An 11,636-nucleotide genomic window follows, 5' to 3' on the forward strand; every position below is an offset into this window, starting at 1 on the left:
CAACAGGTTACAAATCAAGCTCTGCTAACTTCTTATAGAATTGGAGGGAACATGGAAGGAGACAGATTTACAGTGTGTTCTGTGTCTTTTCAAACACAGAGGAATTAATTTCAAAATAATTATTTGCTGTAATGTCTCAGAGCTGACACTTTTTGGGCTTCTTCGACACAGCAAATTTACTACAGGAGCCTCCCAAAGAGGTCTTAATGACACGAGACGAGCCATGTGAGTAGTCCAACAAGTTTGTGTAGTATAATGAGAAACACCAGGTCAATTATTTCTCTATTTGCTATATAAGCACAAGCAAAGCTGAGAGCGGCAACAATAAATATCTGGTTCCTATTTGCTCTTCTTCTCTTTACATTACACTATTTATAAAATAAGAATCAGTCAAAAGAGCTACATATACAATAAAAAACAAAAACCCAAACAAAACAATTAATATATTGCTAAACACGACTACAACACTCAAGCATAAACATTTACATTTTAATTCCTTGTACCCATACATGGGTCTATGCAGTGCCTGCATGCCTCCCTATCAAGTGTGAACATACTGTGAAACCATGTGACTGCTTATTTCTAAAAACAAATGCCCTGTCCAAGTGTTTTGTAAGTTGTGGCTATTTTCCAAAAGGTTTCTCGGGTTGGGGTATGTCTCTGGAGACTTGTTCATGCACCTCATACACACAGCGTCGTCTATAAACTTCTAATTTAAGTAAATTTATATGGCTCCACCATCCCCGCAAACCTTGTGAGGATAAGCTGTTTGGAAGATGAATGAATGAATGTAGTGTTTACGATCACTGACTCCGGACTGTGTTTCCACAAATAGAAGCAAGCAGTGGGTCTCTGATGATGGCTACAACTAAAGCAGACATTCTGGTAATCTGACTTTAACACTGTGCACAAAAAAATACACAAAATCATTATTATTCCTTCCATAGTTTAGACTTCTTTAAACCTTGCTTCTGGCCTCAAGTCAGCTTGAAAGGAGCTCATATATGACCACAATGAGGATAAGTGAGATACAAAAATATACGAATACGTGTTTAACGATAATAATTCCGCCACCCTGAATTCAGTTGCCGAGGAAACCAATAAGAGTGCATGCATGATATTTGTTCTAAAACCTACAGTCACACAGCAACCAGAATTAGTGTAATATCATTTTTTTATTTTTAATTTGAAAAATAACTTACATAAATCTCTGTACTCAACCATACTTAACCAAGACATAGCCTTGGCATTAACACATTGCACAAAAAGAGAAAATTAAAAGGCATTCAAAAGCATAAATAACTTATGTCTTTTTCATCATGTGAGGCATTTTTCCTGCTCCAGAAGAGTGTTGTGTTTATTTAAAATCTGACATCTATGTATGTATGTACAATGGAAATCAAAAAGTAAACTCTATACTGCAGATTGTTAGTGACAAAAAAAATCCTTGGACATTAAAATTCTTTATCTCCGTGTGGAAAAGGAATAATGCCCCAATTCATTTTCATTCAGACATACTGCAGCTATACGATTCATTAGCCTCCCAGACATGAGACGTTTTTATTACTAAAAATAGAAAATAAAAAATAATCAGGTCTTGGCTTTTAAAAGAAAACTAACAAAAATATACTAAATAAATGTCATTTTCATTAAAACAAGAAAAAAATTCTGTGGCAATATTCCATGTTATTTGAACTTGTGATTAGCTCATCTCATAAACAGTGCTTGTATTGAACTCCAGCAACACATTATTTTTTTTTTACAGGTTTGCTGCCTCTTGATTACGTACAGTATAGACCTTTTGCTGTACCAATACAGAATATTTTTGCATGTTGGTCAACAATACTGAAACAAAATACACTTGGAATCACAACGTCTCAACTCCATTAAGTAGAAAATATTTTCCTTGTCACTTTTTTGTCCTCAATATCTGCAAAGAAAATATATATGACCTTGGGAGTGGAATGTCTTGTTAAAAACGTCAATAATTGGTCAATGGATGATTGGAACGTAATTAGGTGTAGCGTTGAATTTAACGTGAGGGAGAAAAATGAATGGACGTTGACATGCACTGTACAAGAAACTGCAAAAATTCCAAATATCATCCTATATCAAAACATGCTGAGTTACTTTAAGGTGTGCCCAAGCCATGTTGCAGAGAATCCTTTTCAACATGCTTGTTAAAGAAATCAAATTTGAACTAAAATGCATACCAAAACAATATAGAACTGTAAAATAACTAGATCTGGCCCAGACCAAATCCAAACACTATCAGGGGACATTGGTAGAAATGAGTCGTACAATGTGAAGTACCCTGGGAGAAGGAATAAAAAGAGAAACATGTACATTTTCACATAATCTTTATCTGAGCCTTTTCACAATGAAATAAGTCATTTACATTTATTGTCATTATCACTTTTTTTTTTCATCATAAAACATTATCTGTTAAATAGTCCAAAATGTTCCTTTTGTTAGCCTTATCTTACTGACTCATGAATGGTCTGGACTGATAAACAATGACTTGTCTCTTTTAATCATGATGTTGCATTCACTCCCCTTGAAAACCATGCACTAGTGAAATGTATCTTAAAAAATAATATAAAATTGTTGAAATTGAAATGGCTGATCTGTTTTATTTCTTTTTCTTCATCTTTTTTGCATGTTACAGCCTCCAGAAAAAAATATTTTTTTTTAGTCTTCAGCTAAATTTGTATTCATGCAAATGAACTAAAAAGGGAAAATATATTTTTCTCAGATATTTTTTTTTCCATACAATACTGTATATCAAAAGAGAAAGAATGAAATCAAGATGGTAGATTGCACATCTTTTCTCTGGGGGTTTGACTCATTATTGGTGATTTGTAGCCACTGCAATATTGCCTCTGATTACTGCTGTCTGGTGACTTTCCAGCACAGTTTGGTTGAGCATGTAAACCAAGAGTCTGCAGGCTATTTTCTTTTAGGATTTGGGGGGGTGTGGCTTCAAGGTGGGACAAACCTCACCCTATGTAATGGTCTCCAAAAACCTCACCTGTTGGTGGGGCACGACCAAGCATCTGGTGGTGAAAACCACTGTCACCCCCATTCAGACATAAAAAACGACAACAGGAAAAAGAAACAAATAAAAATCAAAGCAAAAATGGAAATCAAAGACAAACATTTATTTTTCATTCGAAAAAGGGTTTCTGTAGAACCCGTTTTGCGGTTCCCAGTACCGACCCCCATGGCTTCGAATTGGATGAAAAGCTGGAAATGACAGATTCCTCGTGCTAAGGAGTCCATTCCAGTTTCCTTCCAAACAGCAAGAACAACATGGCCCGGCGATCCTGGCCGCCAGGCGCTTGCGATGCGCTTCGCCACGAGCACCACGTGTGCAACGTTTTTGCTCAAAACACAGGATCACATTTGCACCCCTAGAAACAGGCTCAGAAGACACAACATCAAGCATGCAGTGTAACCGGGGGGCGTGACCTGTCATCGCAACACTGGGCTGCTACAACAACGCTATCAGTCTGCACGCTGCTATGACCGTGAGAAACTGTCCAGCGAGGACTGGGAAGCTCTTCTTGTCAGGGGGGCGAGAGTTGGGTCCACCAGCGAGGAGGGAGGAAAGAGCTTGAACCAGCCAATCACCATGTTGGACAGGTCCAGCTCATCTAACAGTATCTGAACTGCTCCCATGAAAGATTTATGGTCCATGCGTCCATAGTCGCCCCAGACAATCACCTAAAAAGAAGCCATGTAAAACACGAGAGTCAAACACATGGGGCAACCTCAGGCGGCAGGCAAGGTATGCTTTTTTTTTTTTTTTTTTACTTTTCTCACCTGTAAAACTTTCCCTCCAGGGCTCTCCTCAAACGGCAGTTGCTGCTGGTAAAGAGGATCCAAGGTTTTTCTTGCTACTTTTGTTTTCTTTTTGGCTATGCAGACTCCATTTTCCAAAAGATAGACCTTAACATAGGGTGCTAGGAGAAAATAAAACATATCAAGTAAAATGTCATCATTATTTGTCAACATGATGCCTTTCATGTGAAAAGGCCTGTTATTAACCTGGCAGTGCCTTGGAACTTGGTTTTCCCACAAGGCCACGAGCTCTTATGACTTCCACCTCTAGTGCTCCTTTCTTCTCCACCATGCCAATTTGGATGTCACCTAAAAACATTTATATTTTTAATTTAAGGAGGGATAAAAGAACGAGGAGCAGGAAATGACAATGTTTTTAGGCTTCCAAGCAAAAGACATTCTTACCCATTGGTGGTGTAGCCAGCGTCTGTCGTCCGACGAGCTGGGCGGGCCCGAGCCCATCCAGAAAGTCACTGAACTGGGCTTCTGAAGAAAGCCTCACACCAGGGAAGATGAGACTGGAGCACAAAAAAACACTTGTTACCATGGAGACAAACCTGCATCCATGTCAAATAATATGAGCTAAGCAGCTGGATTAAGTTAGGAAGATAAAAAAAAAAAAGGAAATCTTTGAAGGCTTTGTCTGCTTACTTTCCCTCGGAGCTGTAGCTGTTCATACTGCCGTCTGTGGATTCTCGGCTGGCCTGACGGGTCATCCTGCTCCTCATTTCCACTGCCAAGCCTGTCTCTGTGCTCCTTTGGATAGTGCTGCGCAATTTCTTGCCACCTGCTTCTGTGCACATCATATAGGAAAAACACAAGAGAAAGAAAGACTCGGTCATTTTTGGCATTGAATATTAAACATTTTTTTTCCTGTTAGTTCATGTCACACCGGACAATATTGAAGCTTCCATCTACGAATATCCAACATCTGTCTCATCTGGCTGATCAAACATGACAGCTGACTGCTTCCATCAGCCTGCTCACATGCTCACATCTCCCAGCCTGCATGGATGCACCTATGTCAGACGTACCGCAACTAAACGAAGTACATTACAATGATCAATGATTCACTAACAAATGTGGCCTGAGATAAGAATATAGCTCAATATGGAGTGCTGCAAGTCAGTTGCCCAGTGTGGGATACGCAGTATGATAGTGATCACATACATAGTAAAGCGTGTTATTGTCTATCTTTTCATCTCAGAATAGGCCTTTTATCTACTAGTCCGACATGATCTACATACAGCATTCGGCATGCGACGAAACAGATGTGAAACCATTTAGCTTTGAAATCTCAGCGATCCAGCTTGCCTCTTCATCTGCAGCTTTCAATGGGAACAACGGTGACAGAAACTGAATGACGTCTGGCTGCACGTCATCACGGAGTACTATTTTGAACTGGTAATATTCCTGCTGACATATTTGTCCAGGTGCTTCGTAGGATTCCCTATCTGAATTGCTACGTCACGGCAATGTTTCTCAGCATTTACTGTGCTTACAAAATACAAGCAAAAAAAAGAGGATGGAAAAATACTCCTAACCATATAGCTGCACAATACAACAACAAGAATTAAGTAGCTTGCAAATTGTTGCTTTTCAAACATACTCACTCTGAACAAATAAAATAAATTAGACAACAAAGTATAGTGTCCAGAAGTCCCCTTTGACATAAATATGTGAATATTAAACAAAGCACAAGTAGGCTAACTACCAGCGCCAAAATATAAAGGTCATATAAAAAATATATTTTTCGATACATGCTCGAAAAGGGTCCCAATAATTGGTAGGAATTATACTGCTTGTAATTATTTTTGTGTACTAGACCACAAGTAAAACATGGTAAACAGCAACATTGGATATAAATTGAAGCTAATATAAGAAAGCTTTAGTTAGAAAGTTGTGAAAGCTGAATGCTAAATGTTTTTGGTCTCCCAGCATACACATATACTGTCTTTACTGTTGTTTGATAAACCTGCAGTTCGATGACACAGCAAGACGTCGCTACAGCTTTTTTCATTGTTTTCCGCAGCACACTTTAAAAGGGAGAATGGAGCCGACATTTTTATAAGTCCTGTACATGACTGGCATGGGAATTAGAAATTTACCGGATTTGACAATGTGTAACGTGGATGAAAAAGCCAATGTCACATTGCTGAATTAATTTCTTCCTGTGTGTGTTCTTCATTATAAATACTTCAAATGTGAAAAGTATAAATTCAACATATTATGGTAGGATCTCTACAACACAGTAAAATATAAGCAATCACTCATCACATGAACTAAATCGTTTGCCTATTTTATGACAGATTGACAGCCTTGTTGACAAACAGAATTGCATGTTGGCACAACCGTGGCACAACGTTAATTGAAGCACAATCGGCTAATCCCACATGCTTCTCTTCCTAAAGCACAGCATCCCTCAGTGTCGTCTTACCTCCATCGTCTTCGTCAAAGGAGTTCATGCAGGGGAAGTAGACTGCCAACGCTTCAAACGATGCAGACAAGCTCATCTTACTCTGAGAGCGTTGGATACGCATCCCAGCAGCTGAAGCAGAGGACTCGTGCCCCTGCCTGCCCATAGTGACTTGCACTCGTCCTCAATGCGGTGATTGGATTGATCAATAGGTCACGCTTCAAAATTGAATTTGGCAAATGAATCTTGGCCGTTTGCTAGTCTGTCTAGAGAGATGTGGATGTTGCCTCAGTAGCTGCGACTTCGACTGTGCCTGAAGCTGCTTGTAGCACCTCTTTTTTCTGGGGGGAGGGAAGGGAGCTGATTCTCGCTCCACCAATCAGAGGGCCAGCCTTCTTAAACCTCAGATGACAGTATGGGCAAAGAAGCTCTACCCAGAGATATGGAGACACCTCCCTACTCATTGCCCCCCCAATATAAAACCTTGCATTCTTCATTGACTAATTATTTCCCTCTGCTCACCTTTTTTGCTTTTTTGCATTATTCATCATTGGTATTTACATCCATATTCCTTTTCCATCCCCGGTATCACAATCCCCTCAGATCCCCATGCTATCCACAGAGGCCAGTGAAAACAAGCTGTCATTCCGTCTGCCAGCTTGCTGCTTTGCTGCTTTGCTACGTGTGAGTCGGCTTCAGCCACGTAGCAGCCACTCCAACTGCACGTGCCAGGTCGGGCTCCTTTTATTGTCCTCCCTACCATTTCTACCATAACACAGCTGTGTTGACTTGGGGGGGGGGAATTAAAAATGAGATGATCACATTCACATGCTCAACCTAAAAACGTCATTTTCCATTCATCAATAGGCTCTTCAGTTTCTCTTCATTGATTGTAAACCACAAACCCGCAAAAAAAACCTCTCTCATTCTCTGTTTACATTAGTGTGAATATACTTCCCCTGTGGTCTGTTTAACACACTGGTCTGGATTCATACATCTTGACCCCTCCCTCCAAAAAAAGCCCTAACTTTTGCATTTATACAATGGAAGGAGTGCATGTAAATTAAATAGCTGACACCCCAAGGACAAATGCTTCAATATCTTGCAGTTTAGAGAGCCAAACCATCAAGCACTTGCTAAATGGCCACAATCACACGTGAGCAAAAATATTCACATGCTCACTGCAACGGCAATGCGGTGCTGCATATGAAAATGCGAAACACCTTTGACTATATGGCACAATAACACATAGCTCCTTGCAGCATGAGCAGTGGTGCAAAAGTTGTCCTCACTGAGATGCAGCAACCTATTTCCACAAGTGTACCACTTAAGGTTTCATCTAGGTCAGCACAGCCAACAGTAATGTGACACTTTCACATCTGCGGTAAGTTGGACAAAACAGAGAACATTATAAGAACAGTAATTGGGTCATATTTAATGGCTTCATTTCTTGCACTTTTCTTGTGAAGGCCTATCCACTTGCTTCCTAGCTCAACACGTCGGTTGGTCCTTAGGTTTCTTTGGTGGTTGGAAACAGTTAATCTCACATCTTTCACCGATGAGCTTGTTTGGGATCATGAGCAGCTCTTGCTTTCTCTCAAATTTAGCTTTGCCATCACTTTGTTGACGGTTAATCATCACCTCATCAACTTTGCCACAAAGCAAACTCTAGTACTTTGGTTTATGCCCTGATGATGATTGCTTGCTTGTATCAATAGCAGCTGTTTTAGGGTCTTTCAGAGTCCAGCATGATTTTCTTGTCAGTGGATGTTGTTTTCCTTCATCGGTGTTTTATTTTTTCACAAAATTCCATGTGGCTTGTATTGGCCTTGAGTATTATTCCCTCTTTTCTTAGGCGAAGCCCAAATCACATAAAAATTAAAGAACAAAATATTTAGATGATCAATAAAATAGGGAACATCTAGACAACAAAACACACTAGTCACATTCTAACACTTTTGCTCACGTGGGAAAATGGGTGGGTCAAAACAAATGGTGCTAACTTCAAAGTTGTGAAACCAATTCAAATAGAAATACAAATAGAAATGCAAATAGAAAGCTGCACTATTGATCACTTGATGTCAATCAAATGTTTTTAAGTCTCCAGAAATTGGCCAACTAGAAATTGGGCTCACTGTTCCAATACTATCAGTTATGGTGGGTTTTAAACCTGTGACTAAAGTTTTTATTATTGTGTTTAATTTAAATGGACCTGCCAATTCCTGTCAAGTCCTGGACCTTTCAACTTTTCCTTTTACATTGTTTTATATAAGTTTGCTCTGAGTTTCTCCTTCTGATAATTGTGGTTAATGTATTTAATTAAGAAGTATATTAGGTCAGAATTTAATGAAATTACAATCGTCACTGAAATTAGGGAATGAAAGAAATAGGGGCAATATGCGGTTCCAACACAAGTGAGAACAAAGTCATGATCCAAGTCAAGCAAGAAAGATACAACAATTAGTCTCCCAGCTGTCTCACTCTGCTCTGCCAAATGCGTCAAAGGACACGTGGCAACTGTAGATGGCAATGCTTAAGCAAAACATTCAGCACGTGATGTTTTAACTTTTACACTTGTGAAGTATATTTGTACCCACCCACATACTGTACCTGGGCAGAAGAAGAAATGAGCTTCACAAACGTTCCAATAGAACACGTACTGAGCGTGATGTGTTAATGATTTACGAGTTAATTAGAACTGCTGCAAATATGAAGTGCAAAGAGATGTAATGTCCTCATTAAGATCTACAGTTAACAATTCCTTTGCCTAATATTGTAATGTTGTTTTTAAAGTGTTTCTAACGCTAATCACCAGATCATTTTAACAGAGACAGAATGTTAATTGACGTGTTGCTGAAACCTCATAGGTTATTTTTCTTTAACTTAGGTTTAAGATTTTCATCTACTGTTCAAAGGAAAAAGTCCTTGTTTGCCTCTCACCCACAAAAAGTTTTTAGGTTACACCAAAGCATGATGACTAGAGACTACCATTAAAGCATAGACTGTGACGTGGTCCCAGTCAAGACCAAAAGGACAGCGACAACATAACAGGAAATCATAAGCACCTCAGATGATGGGAATCTGAAAAATTCTGTCCGTTCTACCACAACCGAAGAAGAGCGCAATATCCCAGAAGCGCAGAGGGGCCCTCATTGTGATTGATGAGGCCGGAGACTAGCCTGAGCGTCACAAAGCAAGTCTGGACCTGGGCACTTTAAACACAACACACTGTAGTGATATCAGCCAGACACGCACAAACGTGCGCTTAAACACAGAGACTTGCAGTTAAAACATGACTTGTACTATTACCGACATTCATATGAAGACTCCTTTACATTATATCACTGACATATGGCACTGCAAAATAAAATAACCTTCATTGACAGCATAAGGCTAAATAAGTTATTGAAGTTTGAGCAGAAAGTTTACATCGAGTATGGCTCGTTCATTCATTCATGCTCTCATGGATGACTATACCAATCAGAGGATGGTTACTGTCGAGAGTTTCACAGATTTTGACAATTCTGAATGAAATAAGGTTTATAAACATTTAAATGATGATCAACATTTTTATTGATTAATCCAATACTTTCAATAAATCACTGCACTTCTAGAGGGATAAATAATGTCAGGTTACCATATTGAAAAAGAAACTATTGTATGTAGCAGCATTACAGTAAACCTGATTTTACCATTTTCTTTAAGTCATGTCTCATCAAGCTTCCTCACTAACTGACAGCTTTTGGAAGAAAATAGAGGAAGTCTTTTTTTTGTCTGTGGCTAGGAGTCTAAAAATATAAAATTGGAAGTTCACAAGCATGTTGGCCTGGTAGTCAGGGTATAGCCTGGCTCAAGTGCATTGCACTAGGCCTTGGTTTAATTCCACAATGATATCCAACATTTGTTAGTATAAATACTAATTTGTTGATATTATAAATATTGTTAAGAATTTACAACTACATTCAGCAAAATGGTGAGTGTTATTTTTTAATTTTTTATTTTATCCTCTTCTGTGTTGGTCAATCTAAATATGACTTAATGTAAAACAAGGCCCCGCTCTCTCTCAAAGTTCTAGTGGACAGTACCGCTTGTGCATGGCATTACCTTGACAGCTCTTCCTGAAAGTCTGCATGTGTTTGGTCTGCTTCTCTGTATGGTATGAAAGAAATATATGTATGATTATTGTGAATGGAATTTTCCTTTGGGGGTTACAAACAAATAAATGACAAATGAAAACTTGGTCTAGTTGAAATGGGTTGCCAAAAACTAAACCACTCTATTGATCCGCTTTGCACTGTTTGTATGAATGTAATTGGAGCATAAATTACACGTTTAAAAGTTTGGGGTTACCCGGACAATTTAGTATTTTCCAAGATAACATAATTGCACAAAGATTTTCAGGGGTTTCTAATTATCCATTAGCCTTCTAACACAATTAGAAAACAAAGTGGACCATTAGAACACTGGAGGGATGGTTGCTGGAAATGGGCCTTTATGCAACTATGTCATCATCACTCCAGCATCGTCCGGCAGGGCCCTGGGTGACCCTGCAGCCCTGTTTAGGGATAGCTCTGCTTGCTCCACATGGAGACGGACCTAGAAAAGGTGGTTTAAACACAACTCGTCTCGGTTAGCTCACCGCTGCCAATGGGCATCACTACACGTGGTGCAAAAACAAAAACTAAGAACAAAGAATAATGCTGCAGACTAGATTGCGGACAAAACGTGCTTCTCCAGTGATACCTTAACAACACTGGCATCCTTAGACATTCAGAAACCAATTTAAAATCCTTCTCCTCATCCACAAACAATAAATGGTCAGGCACAATAATCCCTGGTGCCTTCTCAAACTCACAAGAGCACTATAACCACAAAGTTCACATTTTCAACAAGTAGTTATCATGCTTACTCATATCACATTTACAACTATCACTATGTGAAAGCACGGTATGTCTCGACTTCGTTATGTCGTAAACGTGGACATCATACGATTGAGCCCAAAGTGGATTTCCTCCACCATATCCTTTTCTGGCCAAAGAAAATGCTTTGAAAACACAACAGAAAATTTGAAACATTTACCCCTAGGTTGAAACCCTAACCCTAGTTTGAGACCCTAACCCTAGTTTGAAACCCTGACCCGAGTTTTAAACCCTAGTTGGAAACTCTAACCCTAGTTTGAAACCCTAGGTTAAAACCCTAACCCCAGTTTGAAATCCTGACCCTAGTTTTAAACCCAAGGTTGAAATCCTAACCCTATTTTGAAACCCTAACCCTAATTTGAACCTCTAACCATCGCTGTTGTTGTTGCACACGTTTTCAATGTACCAACCTTCACTCGTCTGGAGAACATCATTCTATCTGAGTTCAAAGGAGTCCT

At 39.2% G+C, this 11,636-nt stretch overlaps 1 protein-coding gene across 50 annotated transcripts in view; it reads right to left on the minus strand.

The window, feature by feature from the left end:
* Positions 1-1,156: 1,156 nt before the first annotated feature.
* rims2a (regulating synaptic membrane exocytosis 2a) overlaps positions 1,157-11,636 on the minus strand; it is a 92,632-nt gene continuing 82,152 nt past the window's right edge. For 31 of the 50 annotated variants that reach the window (XM_068651986.1, XM_068651992.1, XM_068651991.1 and 28 more), the window contains 6 exons: positions 10,364-10,408; positions 4,495-4,636; positions 4,249-4,361; positions 4,051-4,152; positions 3,826-3,965; positions 1,157-3,726 (listed from right to left, as the gene is read on the minus strand). In XM_068651986.1, coding sequence (XP_068508087.1) covers positions 3,523-3,726; positions 3,826-3,965; positions 4,051-4,152; positions 4,249-4,361; positions 4,495-4,636; positions 10,364-10,408 — 746 coding nt within the window. In that variant the 3' untranslated portion in view covers positions 1,157-3,522. The other 19 variants (XM_049730742.2, XM_049730739.2, XM_049730744.2 and 16 more) reach the window with 4 other exon arrangements.

The sequence above is a fragment of the Syngnathus scovelli genome, chromosome 9 (genome assembly GCF_024217435.2).
Source record: "Syngnathus scovelli strain Florida chromosome 9, RoL_Ssco_1.2, whole genome shotgun sequence".
Taxonomy (NCBI): domain Eukaryota; kingdom Metazoa; phylum Chordata; class Actinopteri; order Syngnathiformes; family Syngnathidae; genus Syngnathus; species Syngnathus scovelli.